Source organism: Leptodactylus fuscus, chromosome 1 (assembly GCF_031893055.1).
Source record: "Leptodactylus fuscus isolate aLepFus1 chromosome 1, aLepFus1.hap2, whole genome shotgun sequence".
In the NCBI taxonomy this organism is placed as follows: Eukaryota; Metazoa; Chordata; class Amphibia; order Anura; family Leptodactylidae; genus Leptodactylus; species Leptodactylus fuscus.
The window spans coordinates 575,859-593,783 of NC_134265.1; the positions used below are offsets into that span (position 1 = coordinate 575,859).

The 17,925-nt window shown below is 50.0% G+C and overlaps 1 protein-coding gene across 2 annotated transcripts in view; it reads left to right on the top strand.

Moving 5' to 3' along the window:
• The window catches only part of LOC142196987 (TATA box-binding protein-associated factor RNA polymerase I subunit C-like), a 55,333-nt gene extending 40,192 nt beyond the window's left edge, over window positions 1-15,141 (top strand). For both annotated transcript variants that reach the window (XM_075266976.1, XM_075266967.1), the window contains exons 7-15: window positions 2,415-2,653; window positions 3,000-3,119; window positions 4,743-4,860; window positions 6,601-6,672; window positions 6,768-6,903; window positions 6,977-7,105; window positions 12,551-12,728; window positions 12,807-12,944; window positions 13,256-15,141. In XM_075266976.1, coding sequence (XP_075123077.1) covers window positions 2,415-2,653; window positions 3,000-3,119; window positions 4,743-4,860; window positions 6,601-6,672; window positions 6,768-6,903; window positions 6,977-7,105; window positions 12,551-12,728; window positions 12,807-12,944; window positions 13,256-14,949 — 2,824 coding nt within the window. In that variant the 3' untranslated portion in view covers window positions 14,950-15,141. The remainder of the gene's footprint in view (window positions 1-2,414; window positions 2,654-2,999; window positions 3,120-4,742; window positions 4,861-6,600; window positions 6,673-6,767; window positions 6,904-6,976; window positions 7,106-12,550; window positions 12,729-12,806; window positions 12,945-13,255) is intronic.
• Window positions 15,142-17,925: the final 2,784 nt, after the last annotated feature.

Here is a 17,925-nt window from a genome sequence, read left to right on the forward strand (position 1 = left end):
AGACATCGGCGTCCGCAGTTATCCAAGTATTGGCGCCCACCACCAGGACATCGGGAACAGTTCTATCCACAAGTGCTTGTTATTTTGATTCTCCTGATGAATTTAGAAACGCGTGGAGCGATCGGGCACTAGGAGGTCCCTTATACTTGTAACCAGATTGCCCCCATAATATATGCTTTCTATGTGCGATGCTTCCCAATGTCTTTTTGTTTGTAGGGTATGTTGGTTACTCGGTGTAATTGAGGTGGGGTCTGCTTAGACATCCAGCATTTTCCCCTCCTTTTATTAAGAGCTGTTTGGCTTCTGGCCTTTCCCAATCACTGGCCGAGGGGCCCGATAAATTCTACCCAGTAGAAACCACATACTGGGACTAATATCCTGAGCACCATATGGGACCATTTATTAGGATGCCGATAAACGGGATGTCTGGGCTTCCAAGACTACGGGGCCCTATACAGTCATGCAGACCCTCAAACCACCGAATATTTATGACCTCAGACGACCTAATAATTTATAGAAAAATTCATTATTATTTCCAGGATTAGGTTTTAGTTTCACTTTTCACTTCAGGAATCTCTTCATTCCTCCTCTATCATCATTTTATCAGCTTCTCTTTCTGTTCCCTGTGTCTCCTCCTGTCATCTCATCACTGTCGCCGGTCCATTTATCCTTCTTCTCAGTCCATTCCTGGTGTCTCTTCTCCATTTCTCCTTCTTCTCAGCCAGTCCCTGTTGTCTCTTCTCCATTACTCCTTCTTCTCAGTCCATTCCTGGTGTCTCTTCTCCATTCCTCCTTCTTCTCAGCCAGTCCCTGTTGTCTCTTCTCCATTACTCCTTCTTCTCAGTCCATTCCTGGTGTCTCTTCTCCATTTCTCCTTCTTCTCAGTCAGTTCCTGGTGTCTCTTCTCCATTTCTCCTTCTTCTCAGTCAGTTCCTGGTGTCTCTTCTACATTACTCTTTCTCAGTCAGTTCCTGTGTCTCTTCTTATTTCTCCTTCTTCTCAGTCAGTTCCTGGTGTCTCTTCTCTGTTCCTCCTTCTTCTCAGTCAGTTCCTGGTGTCTCTTCTCCATTCCTCCTTCTTCTCAGCCAGTCCCTGTTGTCTCTTCTCCATTACTCCTTCTTCTCAGTCCATTCCTGGTGTCTCTTCTCCATTACTCCTTCTTCTCAGTCCATTCCTGGTGTCTCTTCTCCATTTCTCCTTCTTCTCAGTCCATTCCTGGTGTCTCTTCTCCATTTCTCCTTCTTCTCAGTCCATTCCTGGTGTCTCTTCTCCATTTCTCCTTCTTCTCAGTCAGTTCCTGGTGTCTCTTCTCCATTACTCCTTCTTCTCAGTCCATTCCTGGTGTCTCTTCTCCATTACTCCTTCTTCTCAGTCCATTCCTGGTGTCTCTTCTCCATTTCTCCTTCTTCTCAGTCAGTTCCTGGTGTCTCTTCTCCATTTCTCCTTCTTCTCAGTCAGTTCCTGGTGTCTCTTCTACATTACTCTTTCTCAGTCAGTTCCTGGTGTCTCTTCTCCATTCCTCCTTCTTCTCAGCCAGTCCCTGTTGTCTCTTCTCCATTACTCCTTCTTCTCAGTCCATTCCTGGTGTCTCTTCTCCATTACTCCTTCTTCTCAGTCCATTCCTGGTGTCTCTTCTCCATTTCTCCTTCTTCTCAGTCCATTCCTGGTGTCTCTTCTCCATTTCTCCTTCTTCTCAGTCCATTCCTGGTGTCTCTTCTCCATTTTTCCTTCTTCTCAGTCAGTTCCTGGTGTCTCTTCTCTGTTCCTCCTTCTCAGTGAGTTCCTGGTGTCTCTTCTCTATTCCTCCTTCTTCTCAGTCAGTTCCTGTTGTCTCTTCTCCATTCCTCCTTCTTCTCACTCAGTTCCTGGTGATTCCCTTCTTTGTTCCTCCTTCTTCTCAGTCAGTTCCTGTTGTCTCTTCTCCATTCCTCCTTCTTCTCAGTCAGTTCCTGGTGTCTTATCCATTCCTCCTTCTTCTCAGTCAGTTCCTGGTGTCTCTTCTCCATTTCTCCTTCTTCTCAGTCAGTTCCTGGTGTCTCTTCTCCATTTCTCCTTCTTCTCAGTCAGTTCCTGGTGTCTCTTCTCTGTTCCTCCTTCTTCTCAGTCAGTTCCTGGTGTCTCTTCTCTGTTCCTCCTTCTTCTCAGTCAGTTCCTGGTGTCTCTTCTCCATTCCTCCTTCTTCTCAGTCAGTTCCTGGTGTCTTATCCATTCCTCCTTCTTCTCAGTCAGTTCCTGGTGTCTTATCTATTCCTCCTTCTTCTCAGTCAGTTCCTGGTGTTTCTCCTTTTCCGCCTAGTCTTGATTTATCTGTATCTTTCTGCCCTTCTCTCCATTGGATCCTTTTTGTCTTAGTGTGTTTTATATTATTTTGGTTTCTAAGAGATATATATATTGTATGTTTTCTCTTGTTGCAGTTGTCCTTTCGCTCACGCCAATTACCTTGTACGTTCCTTCTCTTATTTTACCCGTGATTGGCTTCAGGATGTGCCTCCAGAATTACTGGCAGAGCTAGTGAATGATGGCATGACTGAGGACTGGAAAGCGTTGCAGTTTCAGGCCTCTCTTACAGGGGGTGCTTTAACCTGGATGTCTTACCCTGGGACACCGTGTGGCTGCCTCATCTATCCACGAGGAGCGGCTATGAACAAACTTTGTATCCTGCCCATGCCAATGCAGTGTCCTCTTTATGTATCACCCACATAAATTACCAAATGTTCTTTTTATGTAACCCCCCCACACCCCACCACCATCATGTCTAGCCCACCTCTGGCCTCCGTTTTGAGCGGTCTTTGGTCTCTGTTTTTTTTCTGTTATATTGGGGTTCTATGCCTCCTGTGTAAGGGAGCGAGGTGGGGTGAACTATTTTCTGGTGGGGGGTATTCTATCTACTGTGTGCTTGTAGAGGGCGAGGGATCTTCTGTCTCTACAGGTGGGCGGTATTCACACTTTTGGACCTAGTGTAGATTCTTTCTGGATGTTACTGCCTTAACTTGGCTCAGACTTTCAGCAGGTTCTATTGGATGAGTCTGATGAACTTGGAGTGAAATTACAAGGAGATGCGGCTATTTATGAGCTGAAAGAGCGAATCCAACAAGTGAGCGCAGGACGCTATGACCAGAGTAAGACCCTTCTCTATATAGGCCAGTTGTATCTATTGGTTGGGGGGTGGCTGGATGTGGTGCTGGGGCAGGTGGTGTATACGACCGGTCACTATATAGTATGTATTGGTGGGGAGGGTGGATACGACCGGTCACTATATAGTATGTATTGGTGGGGAGGGTGGATATGACTGGTCACTATATAGTATGTATTGGTGGGGAGGGTGGATACGACCGGTCACTATATAGTATGTATTGGTGGGGAGGGTGGATACGACCGGTCACTATATAGTATGTATTGGTGGGGAGGGTGGATATGACTGGTCACTATATAGTATGTATTGGTGGGGAGGGTGGATATGACTGGTCACTATATAGTATATATTGGTGGGGAGGGTGGATACGACCGGTCACTATATAGTATGTATTGGTGGGGAGGGTGGATACGACCGGTCACTATATAGTATGTATTGGTGGGGAGGGTGGATATGACTGGTCACTATATAGTATGTATTGGTGGGGAGGGTGGATATGACAGGTCACTATATAGTATGTATTGGTGAGGAGGGTGGATATGACTGGTCACTATATAGTATGTATTGGTGGGGAGGGTGGATATGACCGGTCACTATATACTATGTATTGGTGGGGAGGGTGAATATGACTGGTCACTATATAGTATGTATTGGTGGGGAGGGTGGATATGACTGGTCACTATATAGTATGTGTTGGTGGGGAGGGTGGATATGACTGGTCACTATATAGTATGTATTGGTGGGGAGGGTGGATATGACCGGTCACTATATAGTATGTATTGGTGGGGAGGGTGGATATGACCGGTCACTATATAGTATGTATTGGTGGGGAGGGTGAATATGACTGGTCACTATATAGTATGTATTGGTGGGGAGGGTGGATATGACTGGTCACTATATAGTATGTATTGGTGGGGAGGGTGGATATGACAGGTCACTATATAGTATGTATTGGTGAGGAGGGTGAATATGACCGGTCACTATATCGTATGTGTTGGTGGGGAGGGTGGATATGACCGGTCACTATATACTATGTGTTGGTGGGGAGGGTGGATATGACCGGTCACTATATACTATGTGTTGGTGGGGAGGGTGGATATGACCGGTCACTATATAGTATGTATTGGTGAGGAGGGTGAATATGACCGGTCACTATATCGTATGTGTTGGTGGGGAGGGTGGATATGACCGGTCACTATATAGTATGTATTGGTGGGGAGGGTGGATATGACCGGTCACTATATAGTATGTATTGGTGGGGAGGGTGGATATGACCGGTCACTATATAGTATGTATTGGTGGGGAGGGTGGATATGACCGGTCACTATATAGTATGTATTGGTGGGGAGGGTGGATATGACCGGTCACTATATAGTATGTATTGGTGGGGAGGGTGGATATGACCGGTCACTATATAGTATGTATTGGTGGGGAGGGTGGATATGACCGGTCACTATATAGTATGTATTGGTGGGGAGGGTGGATATGACCGGTCACTATATAGTATGTATTGGTGGGGAGGGTGGATATGACCGGTCACTATATACTATGTATTGGTGGGAGTGACGTGTAAATGACCAGTTGCTCAATCTCACTCCTTTATCTGCAGTGATGGTTGGTGTTCGATCCTCTTTCCACTTGGCCTCTTGGAGTTTCTCAGCTCAAGATCCTCCAAAACTTCTTAGTATTTTGAGTACAAAGAACCCAAGCACCTGCATCAATGCCAGGTAACGTATATTACACTGTGGGGAGGAGGGGGGCACACTCTGCATCAGTGCCAGGTGGGGGACCACACTGCCTCAGTGCCAGGTAACGTATATTACACTGTGGGGAGGAGGGGGGCACACTCTGCATCAGTGCCAGGTGGGGGACCACACTCTGCCTCAGTGCCAGGTAACGTATATTACACTGTGGGGAGGGGGCCACACTCTGCATCAATGCCAGGTAACGTATATTACACTGTGGGGAGGAGGGGGCCACACTCTGCATCAATGCCAGGTAACGTATATTACACTGTGGGGAGGAGGGGGCCACACTCTGCCTCAGTACCAGGTAACGTATATTACACTGTGGGGAGGAGGGGGCCACACTCTCCTTCAGTGCCAGGTAACGTATATTACACTGTGGGGAGGGGGACACACTCTCCTTCAGTGCCAGGTAACGTATATTACACTGTGGGGAGGAGGGGGGCACACTCTGCATCAGTGCCAGGTAACGTATATTACACTGTGGGGAGGAGGGGGGCACACTCTGCATCAATGCCAGGTAACGTATATTACACTGTGGGGAGGAGGGGGGCACACTCTGCATCAGTGCCAGGTAACGTATATTACACTGTGGGGAGGAGGGGGGCACACTCTGCATCAGTGCCAGGTAGGGGACCACACTCTGCATCAGTGCCAGGTAACGTATATTACACTGTGGGGAGGAGGGGGGGCACACTCTGCCTCAGTGCCAGGTAGGGGACCACACTCTGCCTCAGTGCCAAGTAACGTATATTACACTGTGGGGAGGGGGACACACTCTCCTTCAGTGCCAGGTAACGTATATTACACTGTGGGGAGGAGGGGGGCACACTCTGCATCAGTGCCAGGTAACGTATATTACACTGTGGGGAGGAGGGGGCCACACTCTGCATCAGTGCCAGGTAGGGGACCACACTCTGCATCAGTGCCAGGTAACGTATATTACACTGTGGGGAGGAGGGGGGCACACTCTGCATCAGTGCCAGGTAGGGGACCACACTCTGCATCAGTGCCAGGTAACGTATATTACACTGTGGGGAGGAGGGGGGCACACTCTGCCTCAGTGCCAGGTAGGGGACCACACTCTGCCTCAGTGCCAAGTAACGTATATTACACTGTGGGGAGGGGGCCACACTCTGCCTCAGTACCAGGTAGGGGACCACACTCTGCCTCAGTGCCAGGTAACGTATATTACACTGTGGGGAGGGGGCCACACTCTGCATCAATGCCAGGTAACGTATATTACACTGTGGGGAGGAGGGGGCCACACTCTGCATCAATGCCAGGTAACGTATATTACACTGTGGGGAGGAGGGGGCCACACTCTGCCTCAGTACCAGGTAGGGGACCACACTCTGCCTCAGTGCCAGGTAACGTATATTACACTGTGGGGAGGAGGGGGCCGCACTCTGCCTCAGTACCAGGTAGGGGACCACACTCTGCCTCAGTACCAGGTAGGGGACCACACTCTGCCTCAGTACCAGGTAGGGGACCACACTCTGCCTCAGTGCCAGGTAACGTATGTTACACCATGGGCAGAGGACGATGCTCTATGTCAGTGCCAGGTAACAATCATGCTATAAGAGGGGGGGGGGGGGGGGTCTCCAGCTGCTTCATGGCAGTACAGACCCCCCCCTTCCCCCCCCAGACTGCAGCCTGTGCCACATTCAGTCCCTTGCTGGGTTTGGGCCTTTCATACAGGATTCCTGTTTTGTCTTGCAGTCCACACATTGCAGCGGAGTTCTGTGTGTGCACAGAAGGTGGTAGCCTGTACCTGTGGAGTGTGGAGACTGGGTAAGAAGCGCGGCGCTCCCCTTTATTCTGTCACATCCACTTTGTGTGTTTCTGTGCCTGTGCGATGCATAGATTAACCCTTCTATTTTTGGTAGGTTGCAGCAGGTACGACAGGACTCTGACACCTTGTTTTTCCGTGATGACCCTTACTGGAGGTGGAGCGACTTCACATCACACCCTCGGGTGCTGACCTTTGCTGACCGGACGGGGGTTCAGTTTGCAGATATCAGAGTGAGTGTCGCCATCAGATGTCCAGGCAAAGGACCTATAGGTTGTGCATCACATTAACCCTTTGTCTGCACAGGTTCCCAATTCTCAAGGCCAGGAGCTGTTTCGTATTGGGCAGGAGTCTTCATGTCAGAAAGGAGAACGAGTGATACTGCCTCGCTGTCTGTGGGAGACCAACCCGGCACACTGCCTTGTGAGCACTCAGGTATGGACCCCGTATAATATACCCCTCATACTGCCTGGTGAGCACTCAGGTATGGACCCCGTATAATATACCCAGCGTACTGCCTGGTGAGCACTCAGGTATGGACCCCGTATAATATACCCATCATACTGTCTGATGAGCACGGGGGTACAGACCCCGCAGAGTATACCCAGCATACTGCCTAATGAGCACTGGGGTACAGACCCCGCAGAGTATACCCATCATACTGCCTGGTGAGCACTCAGGTACGGACCCTGCAGAGTATACCCAGCGTACTGCCTGGTGAGCACTCAGGTACAGACCCCGCATAGTATACCCAGCGTACTGCCTTGTGAGCACTCAGGTATGGACCCCGTATAGTATACCCCTCATACTGCCTGATGAGCACTCAGGTATGGACCCCGTATAATATACCCAGCGTACTGCCTGGTGAGCACTCAGGTATGGACCCCGTATAATATACCCAGTGTACTGCCTGGTGAGCACTCAGGTATGGACCCCGTATAATATACCCATCATACTGTCTGATGAGCACGGGGGTACAGACCCCGCAGAGTATACCCAGCATACTGCCTAATGAGCACTGGGGTACAGACCCCGCAGAGTATACCCATCATACTGCCTGGTGAGCACTCAGGTACGGACCCCGCAGAGTATATACCCAGTGTACTGCCTGGTGAGCACTCAGGTACGGACCCCGCATAGTATACCCATCATACTGCCTGGTGAGCACTCAGGTACAGACCCCGTATAATATACCCAGCGTACTGCCTGGTGAGCACTCAGGTATGGACCCCGTATAATATACCCATCATACTGTCTGATGAGCACGGGGGTACAGACCCCGCAGAGTATACCCAGCATACTGCCTGGTGAGCACTCGGGTACAGACCCCGCAGAGTATACCCAGCGTACTGCCTGGTGAGCACTCAGGTATGGACCCCGCATAGTATACACAGCGTACTGCCTGGTGAGCACTCAGGTACAGACCCCGCATAGTATACCCAGCGTACTGCCTGGTGAGCACTCAGGTACAGACCCCGCATAGTATACCCAGCGTACTGCCTTGTGAGCACTCAGGTATGGACCCCGTATAGTATACCCCTCATACTGCCTGATGAGCACTCAGGTACGCACCCCGCAGAGTATACCCATCATACTGCCTGTTGAGCACTCGGGTACAGACCCCGCATAGTATACCCAGCGTACTGCCTGGTGAGCACTCGGGTACGGACCCTGCAGAGTATACCCATCATACTGCCTGGTGAGCACTCAGGTATGGACCCCGCAGAGTATACCCAGCGTACTGCCTGGTGAGCACTCAGGTACGGACCCTGCAGAGTATATACCCAGCGTACTGCCTGGTGAGCACTCAGGTACAGACCCCGCAGAGTATATACCCAGCGTACTGCCTGGTGAGCACTCAGGTACGGACCCTGCAGAGTATACCCAGCGTACTGCCTGGTGAGCACTCAGGTATGGACCCCGCATAGTATACACAGCGTACTGCCTGGTGAGCACTCAGGTACAGACCCCGCATAGTATACCCAGCGTACTGCCTGGTGAGCACTCAGGTACAGACCCCGCATAGTATACCCAGCGTACTGCCTTGTGAGCACTCAGGTACAGACCCCGCATAGTATACCCAGCGTACTGCCTGGTGAGCACTCAGGTACGGACCCTGCAGAGTATACCCAGCGTACTGCCTGGTGAGCACTCAGGTATGGACCCCGCATAGTATACACAGCGTACTGCCTGGTGAGCACTCAGGTACAGACCCCGCATAGTATACCCAGCGTACTGCCTGGTGAGCACTCAGGTACAGACCCCGCATAGTATACCCAGCGTACTGCCTTGTGAGCACTCAGGTACGGACCCCGTATAGTATACCCCTCATACTGCCTGATGAGCACTCAGGTACGCACCCCGCAGAGTATACCCATCATACTGCCTGTTGAGCACTCGGGTACAGACCCCGCATAGTATACCCAGCGTACTGCCTGGTGAGCACTCAGGTACGGACCCCGCAGAGTATACCCATCATACTGCCTGGTGAGCACTCAGGTATGGACCCCGCAGAGTATACCCATCATACTGCCTGGTGAGCACTCAGGTACAGACCCCGCAGAGTATATACCCAGCGTACTGCCTGGTGAGCACTCGGGTACAGACCCTGCAGAGTATACCCAGCGTACTGCCTGGTGAGCACTCGGGTACAGACCCCGCATGGTATACCCAGCGTACTTCCTGGTGAGCACTCGGGTACGGACCCCGCATAGTATACCCATCATACTGCCTGGTGAGCACTCAGGTATGGACCCCGCATAGTATACCCATCATACTGCCTGGTGAGCACTCGGGTACGGACCCTGCAGAGTATACCCAGCGTACTGCCTGGTGAGCACTCAGGTACGGACCCTGCAGAGTATACCCATCATACTGCCTGGTGAGCACTCGGGTACAGACCCCGCATAGTATACACAGCGTACTGCCTGGTGAGCACTCAGGTATGGACCCTGCAGAGTATACCATTGTACTGCCTGGTGAGCACTCAGGTACGGACCCCGCAGAGTATACCCATCATACTGCCTGGTGAGCACTCAGGTATGGACCCCGCAGAGTATACCCATCATACTGCCTGGTGAGCACTCAGGTACAGACCCCGCAGAGTATATACCCAGCGTACTGCCTGGTGAGCACTCGGGTACAGACCCTGCAGAGTATACCCAGCGTACTGCCTGGTGAGCACTCGGGTACAGACCCCGCATGGTATACCCAGCGTACTTCCTGGTGAGCACTCGGGTACGGACCCCGCATAGTATACCCATCATACTGCCTGGTGAGCACTCAGGTATGGACCCCGCATAGTATACCCATCATACTGCCTGGTGAGCACTCGGGTACGGACCCTGCAGAGTATACCCAGCGTACTGCCTGGTGAGCACTCAGGTACGGACCCTGCAGAGTATACCCATCATACTGCCTGGTGAGCACTCGGGTACAGACCCCGCATAGTATACACAGCGTACTGCCTGGTGAGCACTCAGGTATGGACCCTGCAGAGTATACCATTGTACTGCCTGGTGAGCACTCAGGTATGGACCCCGCATAGTATACCCATCATACTGCCTGGTGAGCACTCAGGTACGGACCCTGCAGAGTATACCCAGCGTACTGCCTGGTGAGCACTCAGGTACAGACCCCGCAGAGTATACTCAGCATTCTGCCTGGTGAGCACTCAGGTATGGACCCCGCAGAGTATACTCAGCATTCTGCCTGGTGAGCACTCAGGTACGGACCCCGCAGAGTATACCCAGCGTACTGACTCGTGAGCACTTAGGTACAGACCCCGCATAGTATACCCATCATACTGCCTGGTGAGCACTCAGGTATGGACCCCGTATAGTATACCCATCATACTGCTTGATAAGCACTCGGGTACGGACCCTGCAGAGTATACCCAGCGTACTGCCTAGTGAGCACTCAGGTACGGACCCCGCAGAGTATACCCAGCGTACTGCCTGGTGAGCACTCAGGTACGGACCCTGCAGAGTATACCCAGCATACTGCCTGGTGAGCACTCGGGTACAGACCCCGCATAGTATACCCAGCGTACTGACTCGTGAGCACTCGGGTACGGACCCTGCAGAGTATACCCAGCATACTGCCTGGTGAGCACTCGGGTACGGACCCTGCAGAGTATACTCAGCATTCTGCCTGGTGAGCACTCAGGTACGGACCCCGCAGAGTATACCCAGCGTACTGACTCGTGAGCACTTAGGTACAGACCCCGCATAGTATACCCATCATACTGCCTGGTGAGCACTCAGGTATGGACCCCGTATAGTATACCCATCATACTGCTTGATAAGCACTCGGGTACGGACCCTGCAGAGTATACCCAGCGTACTGCCTAGTGAGCACTCAGGTACGGACCCCGCAGAGTATACCCAGCGTACTGCCTGGTGAGCACTCAGGTACGGACCCTGCAGAGTATACCCAGCATATTGCCTGGTGAGCACTCGGGTACAGACCCCGCATAGTATACCCAGCGTACTGACTCGTGAGCACTCGGGTACGGACCCTGCAGAGTATACCCAGCATACTGCCTGGTGAGCACTCGGGTACGGACCCTGCAGAGTATACCCAGCGTACTGCCTGGTGAGCACTCGGGTACGGACCCTGCAGAGTATACCCAGCGTACTGCGTGGTGAGCACTCTGGTACGGACCCTGCAGAGTATACCCATCATACTGCCTGGTGAGCACTCAGGTACGGACCCTGCAGAGTATACCCAGCATTCTGCCTGGTGAGCACTCAGGTACGGACCCTGCAGAGTATACCCAGTGTACTGCCTGGTGAGAACTCAGGTACGGACCCTGCAGAGTATACCCAGTGTACTGCCTGGTGAGCACTCAGGTACGGACCCTACAGAGTATACCCAGCGTACTGCCTGGTGAGCACTCGGGTACGGACCCCGCAGAGTATATACCCAGTGTACTGCCTGGTGAGCACTCAGGTACGGACCCTGCAGAGTATACCCAGTGTACTGCCTGGTGAGCACTCAGGTACAGACCCTGCAGAGTATACCCAGCGTACTGCCTGGTGAGCACTCAGGTACGGACCCCGCAGAGTATACCCAGCGTACTGCCTGGTGAGCACTCAGGTACAGACCCTGCAGAGTATACCCAGCGTACTGCCTGGTGAGCACTCAGGTCTAGATCCCGCGGACCCCGCAGAGTATACCCATTGTACTGCCTGGTGAGCACTCAGGTACGGACCCTGCAGAGTATACCCAGCGTAGTGCCAGCTGCAGCCGCCTTATTGTATGTTGTGTGATAGGGCAGAGACCAATGCTGGAGTATACTTTACTGGTGTACCTAGGCCTTCCTACCTCACAGGAGACATTATCTATATGTGGGTGTATTCATACTGTGTAAATTACTCCTCAGGATTGTTAAGCCACGCACATGTAGAGGTATAGATACATAGAGGTGGGTGCTCTGTATAGAGTAGTGTATAGGTACAGTAGTGTATAGGTACAGCAGTGTATACCAACCAGACGGTTGTGGGTGACTCTGTATAGAAGTGGGTATGGTTATAACAACGGCAGGTGGAAGTGGGTGCCTCTGTATAGACATAGCGACGTATTCCAACCCTTTTCTGCTTTCCCAGTCCATACTGGATGTAACGCAGTGTGAATACTCCGAGGCTAAGGCCCCACGTTGTAGAAACGCAGCTTGTTTTTGTTGCAGTTTTGAGAGCCAAAGCCAGGAGAGGATTAAGCAGAAGGGGGGCTGTAAGAGCTTTCTATATATTTATCATTCCTTTATGGTCAATCTTGGCTTTGGGTAAAAAAAAAAAGAAAAAGCAACAAAATCTGCAACAAAGAAAGCTGCGTTTCCACAACTTGGGGTCTTAGCCATACTCTTATTTCTCTCCACAGTTCTCTCTGTACATCATGGATGAGCGATTTCCTCTAGTGCCACTGGCCAAATGGGACCATATGCTGGAGGGACCCCCAACATACATCAATGTCATCCCTGGTGGAGCTACAGATGGCACCAACAAGATCCTGCTCGGTACTCAGCACAGTCAGGAAACGCTCATGGTGCAGTACTCAGGTACGTCTTCTCTGTACATGGCTCTGTCTATGGACAGCCTGGTCTTCCACCTGTTTTCTGAGGTTCCTTGTGTTGCAGATCGCCCCACTAGCCCTTTCCAGCTGCTTTTACCAGCCCTATGTCTGCCGCGGATTTCAGAGTCTCTTGCTCATCTGTCTCCATTGTTACCTCATCGCCATGATGCAGTGCTCCAGAGACTGCGGTCTCCACTGGCAGGTCAGTACACATGTTCACTAGTTGGTTGCTGGAGTATGGGCTGAAATATAACTCATTCAGCACCAGGAAGAGCTAGGCCAGTTTGCCCCCAGGACAGAGGTGTTCTGTAGGTTTGATTGGTCATGAGGGCACAATTTGTGCCAGTCTTGCCCATCATGTCATGGCTGAGTTTGACCAGGTTCATTGTATTGTGCAGAGAATCTTTCTCTGAGTCTCTCCTGTCAGTTTTACCTTCCTTTTGTTCGCTTTCTCAGGAGTCTGCACTGGGTTCTGTCTCTTTACTTCATCTGTTTCTTTGTCTCTCCTGTCAGGATTGGCGACTGCTTCCTCTGACCAGGCTGGAGATCAGTTGCAAGTTTTCCAGTTAACAGCGGATGGCGATCTTTTCATTCAGAAACTTTTGCAGGATCCCTCCGACACACCAAGTGACACCTTTGGCGTTAGAGTAGGATCCTCTGTATGTCCCTCCATCTTGGAGGAGCCAGCTGCTGACTCTTCCCACCAGTCAGTCTCTGCCAATGAGGCGGTCATCCACCCCACAAGAGCCAAGCATCAAGGGTCTCCCAGCACCCACCCCTCCTGCTTGATCAGGGCCAGCTCTACAACGAGTTTCAGTAGGTTCCTCCATGATTTCTGCAAAGCCTATACTTGGAGAGGAACTTTTCCCCGTCCACGATACAAAATTCACAATCTCCTTCCTGAGAAGATGAGTAAGAGCATTCAGGAGGCGTCGGGGCTGCGGGAACAACTGCGACTGAGTATGAAACAGGGAACGCTCGTCCCATCAATGGTAACACCCTCGTCTCCCCAATTGGAGGCCTTCCGGCCAGAGAGCTGGAAAGACCCATTAAGTCAAAGGTTGACAGCTTCCTGGGAGGGAAAACTCGAACTGTGGTGGGACGATTGTCTTGGAACAAACCGGGAAAGTAAGATCCGGGCTCTGAGAGAAAAGCGCCGAAGGCAAAAGCTACTGCGATCCCGAAGCAGGAGCACGCTGTCTGGGAGCTTCACAAGCTCCATTGTCTCTGACCCTTATGAGACCGAGGCCAGCTCTCCAAAGTCATGTGATGCTGCCACTGATGACTTATCATTATGGTCCTCCACAAATGAAGACTGTGCCTTCGATGCCTCCCAGGTGAAGGCCACCTCAAGCCAGTCCCTAAACTCCCCTGCCTTTATGTCCTCACAATCTCTCCGGGCCAAAGGCATCCCACACGAGAAAAGACACACACTGCGAAATTTCTTCTCCTTGTTAGAAACCAGCAGTGTGCATGATCCCGGGCACTCAGGATCCCAGTCACAGACTCTCTCCCAGCCCATAGGAGACTGCACCAGTACTGGGCCCGAGTCTGCACCCACAGGCTCCCAGTCACAGACTCTCTCCCAACGCTCAGGAGGCCGCACCAGTACTGGACCGGAGTCTGCACTCACAGGCTCCCAGTCACAGACTCTCTCCCAACGCTCAGGAGGCCGCATCAGTACTGGGCCCAAGTCTGCACCCACAGGCTCCCAGTCACAGAGTCTCTCCCAATGCTTAAGAGCCCGCACCAGTACTGGGCCCAAGTCTGCACCCACAGGCTCCCAGTCACAGACTCTCTCCAAACGCTCAGGAGGCCGCACCAGTACTGGACCGGAGTCTGCACTCACAGGCTCCCAGTCACAGACTCTCCCCCAACGCTCAGGAGCCCGCACCAGTACTGGGCCCGAGTCTGCACTCACAGGCTCCCAGTCACAGACTCTCCCCCAACGCTCAGGAGGCCGCACCAGTACTGGGCCCAAGTCTGCACCCACAGGCTCCCAGTCACAGAGTCTCTCCCAATGCTTAGGAGCCCGCACCAGTACTGGACCGGAGTCTGCACTCACAGGCTCCCAGTCACAGACTCTCTCCCAACGCTCAGGAGCCCGCACCAGTACTGGGCCCGAGTCTGCACTCACAGGCTCCCAGTCACAGACTCTCTCCCAACGTTCTCAGCCTCCAAGTAAGAGATTTCGGATGGGCTTTTAACTAAGCAGGTCTGGCTTGGGGCCCTTCTGGGTTGTGTTCACACAAGGCAGTGCTACACATAAATAAAAATATTTCTCCCGCAGTTCAGTGCACATTGAATTCAGTAGAATTGAGGCTCCTGCCTTGGGTATAACTGAAATATTAGGCAGTATGTGAGTGGAGTATTAGACATGTCCAGCTCAGGAGCAGGGAGAGAGCAAACAGGGAACCAGCAGCTTGTAGAATGTATTTGTGTCCATACAGCTCCATGTCATGTGGCTGGTGTAAAGCCAGGTTTTGGGTGTTTGTTGATTTAACAAAATCAACAACCACAAAAAACCAAAATAAATCCAGTCCTGCACCAAAATTGCCAAATGTGACCATGTCTGGAAGTAAACTCTATTGTGCCATTAAAATGCACCATTTACCCAGCCTTCCATACACTGAGTAACACGGCTGCCCTGCTCTACATGTAATAACTGCTATGGAGACTCAAAAGGCCAAATTCAATGTATATGGTGGCTATTCCATTGGATGGCGCCATGAGGAAGCATTGCTTCCAGGACAGGATAACTATGTGCACGTGGAAACAGTACACCCAAGTTGAGCTCTGATGGGGCCATACACATAGTAGCATAGTTGATGAGTTTGGATGAAGACGCAGGTCCATCAAGTCCATCCTGTTACCTTAGTGTTGATCTGGAGAAAGGCAAAAAAAAAAAAAACACATGAGGCTGATGCCAAATGCCCCATGTCAGGGGAAAAAATTTGGAGTTCAAATCCAGCAATCCGTATAAAAACCTCTATCCTGTAATATTTCTCTATTTGAGGAAGTCATCCAGGCCCTCTTTTAACTTGCACAATGAATCCACCATAACTACATCCTGTGGAAGTGACTTCCATGGTCCACTGCTCTTACAGTAAAGAATCTGTCTATGATGCTGGTGAAATATTCTCTACTATTGGTGTTTCCTTGTCACAGTCACTGGCCTAGCTGTAGAGAAATGCCCCATTGTCACAATCACTGACCTAAGTGTGAAAAGATCATTAGAAAAGTCTTGCTGTAGCATGACTATTCGGCATCAACCACCATGTGTGTACATCAGGATAACACTAGATCTGCCCAATATATAATTTGTATTCCCCAGGCTTTAACCGTAACTCTTGGTTCTTCCTGAGCTGGTAGTTGGAGACTAGCATCTGTGATGTCTACCGCCATATACTGCAGACAGAGAGTAGAAGAGAATCTGCTCTATACAATAACTACTATGCCTGCCATACACTACTGCTATATCTACCATACACTGTACAGGGTATGTAGAGAAGAATCTGCTGTATAGAATAACTGCTGTATCTACCATACACTGTACACAGTATGTAGAGGAGAATCTGCTCTATAGGATAACTGCTATATCTACCATACACGGTATGTACAGAAGAATCTGCTCTATAAGGTAACTGCTATATCTACCATACGCTATACACGGTATGTACAGAAGAATCTGCTCTATAGGATAATTGCTATATACACTATACACGGTATGTAGAGGAGAATCTGCTGTATAGGATAACTGCTATATCTACCATACACTTTACACGGTATGTACAGAAGAATCTGCTGTATAGGATAACTGCTCTATCTACCATACACTTTACACGGTATGTACAGAAGAATCTGCTGTATAGGATAACTGCTATATCTACCATACACTTTACACGGTATGTACAGAAGAATCTGCTGTATAGGATAACTGCTATATCTACTCTACACGGTATGTACAGAAGAATCTGCTGTATAGGATAACTGCTATATCTACCATACACTGTACACGGTATGTACAGAAGAATCTGCTGTATAGGATAACTGCTATATCTACCAGACACTGTACACGGTATGTACAGAAGAATCTGCTGTATAGGATAACTGCTATATCTACCAGACACTGTACACGGTATGTACAGAAGAATCTGCTGTATAGGATAACTGCTATATCTACCATACACTGTACACGGTATGTACAGAAGAATCTGCTCTATAGGATAATTGCTATATACACTATACACGGTATGTAGAGGAGAATCTGCTGTATAGGATAACTGCTATATCTACCATACACTTTACACGGTATGTACAGAAGAATCTGCTGTATAGGATAACTGCTATATCTACCATACACTTTACACGGTATGTACAGAAGAATCTGCTGTATAGGATAACTGCTATATCTACCAGACACTGTACACGGTATGTACAGAAGAATCTGCTGTATAGGATAACTGCTATATCTACCATACACTGTACACGGTATGTAGAGGAGAATCTGCTCTATAGAATAACTGCTATATCTACCATACACTGTACACGGTATGTACAGAAGAATCTGCTGTATAGGATAACTGCTATATCTACCATACACTGTACACGGTATGTACAGAAGAATCTGCTGTATAGGATAACTGCTATATACACTATACACGGTATGTAGAGGAGAATCTGCTCTATAGAATAACTGCTATATCTACCATACACGGTATGTACAGAAGAATCTGCTGTATAGGATAACTGCTATATCTACCATACACTGTATACGGTATGTAGAGGAGAATCTGCTCTATAGGATAACTGCTGTATCTACTGTACACGGTATGTAGAGGAGAATCTGCTGTATAGAATAACTGCTGTATCTCCCATACACTATACACGGTATGTACAGAAGAATCTGCTCTATAGGATAACTGCTATATCTACCATACACTGTACACGGTATGTACAGAAGAATCTGCTGTATAGGATAACTGCTATATACACGGTATGTAGAGGAGAATCTGCTCTATAGGATAACTGCTGTATCTCCTATACATGGTAACTAGAGGAGAATCTGCTCTATAGGATAACTGCTATATCTACTCTACACGGTATGTAGAGGAGAATCTGCTCTATAGGATAACTGCTGTATCTACCATACACTGTACACGGTATGTACAGAAGAATCTGCT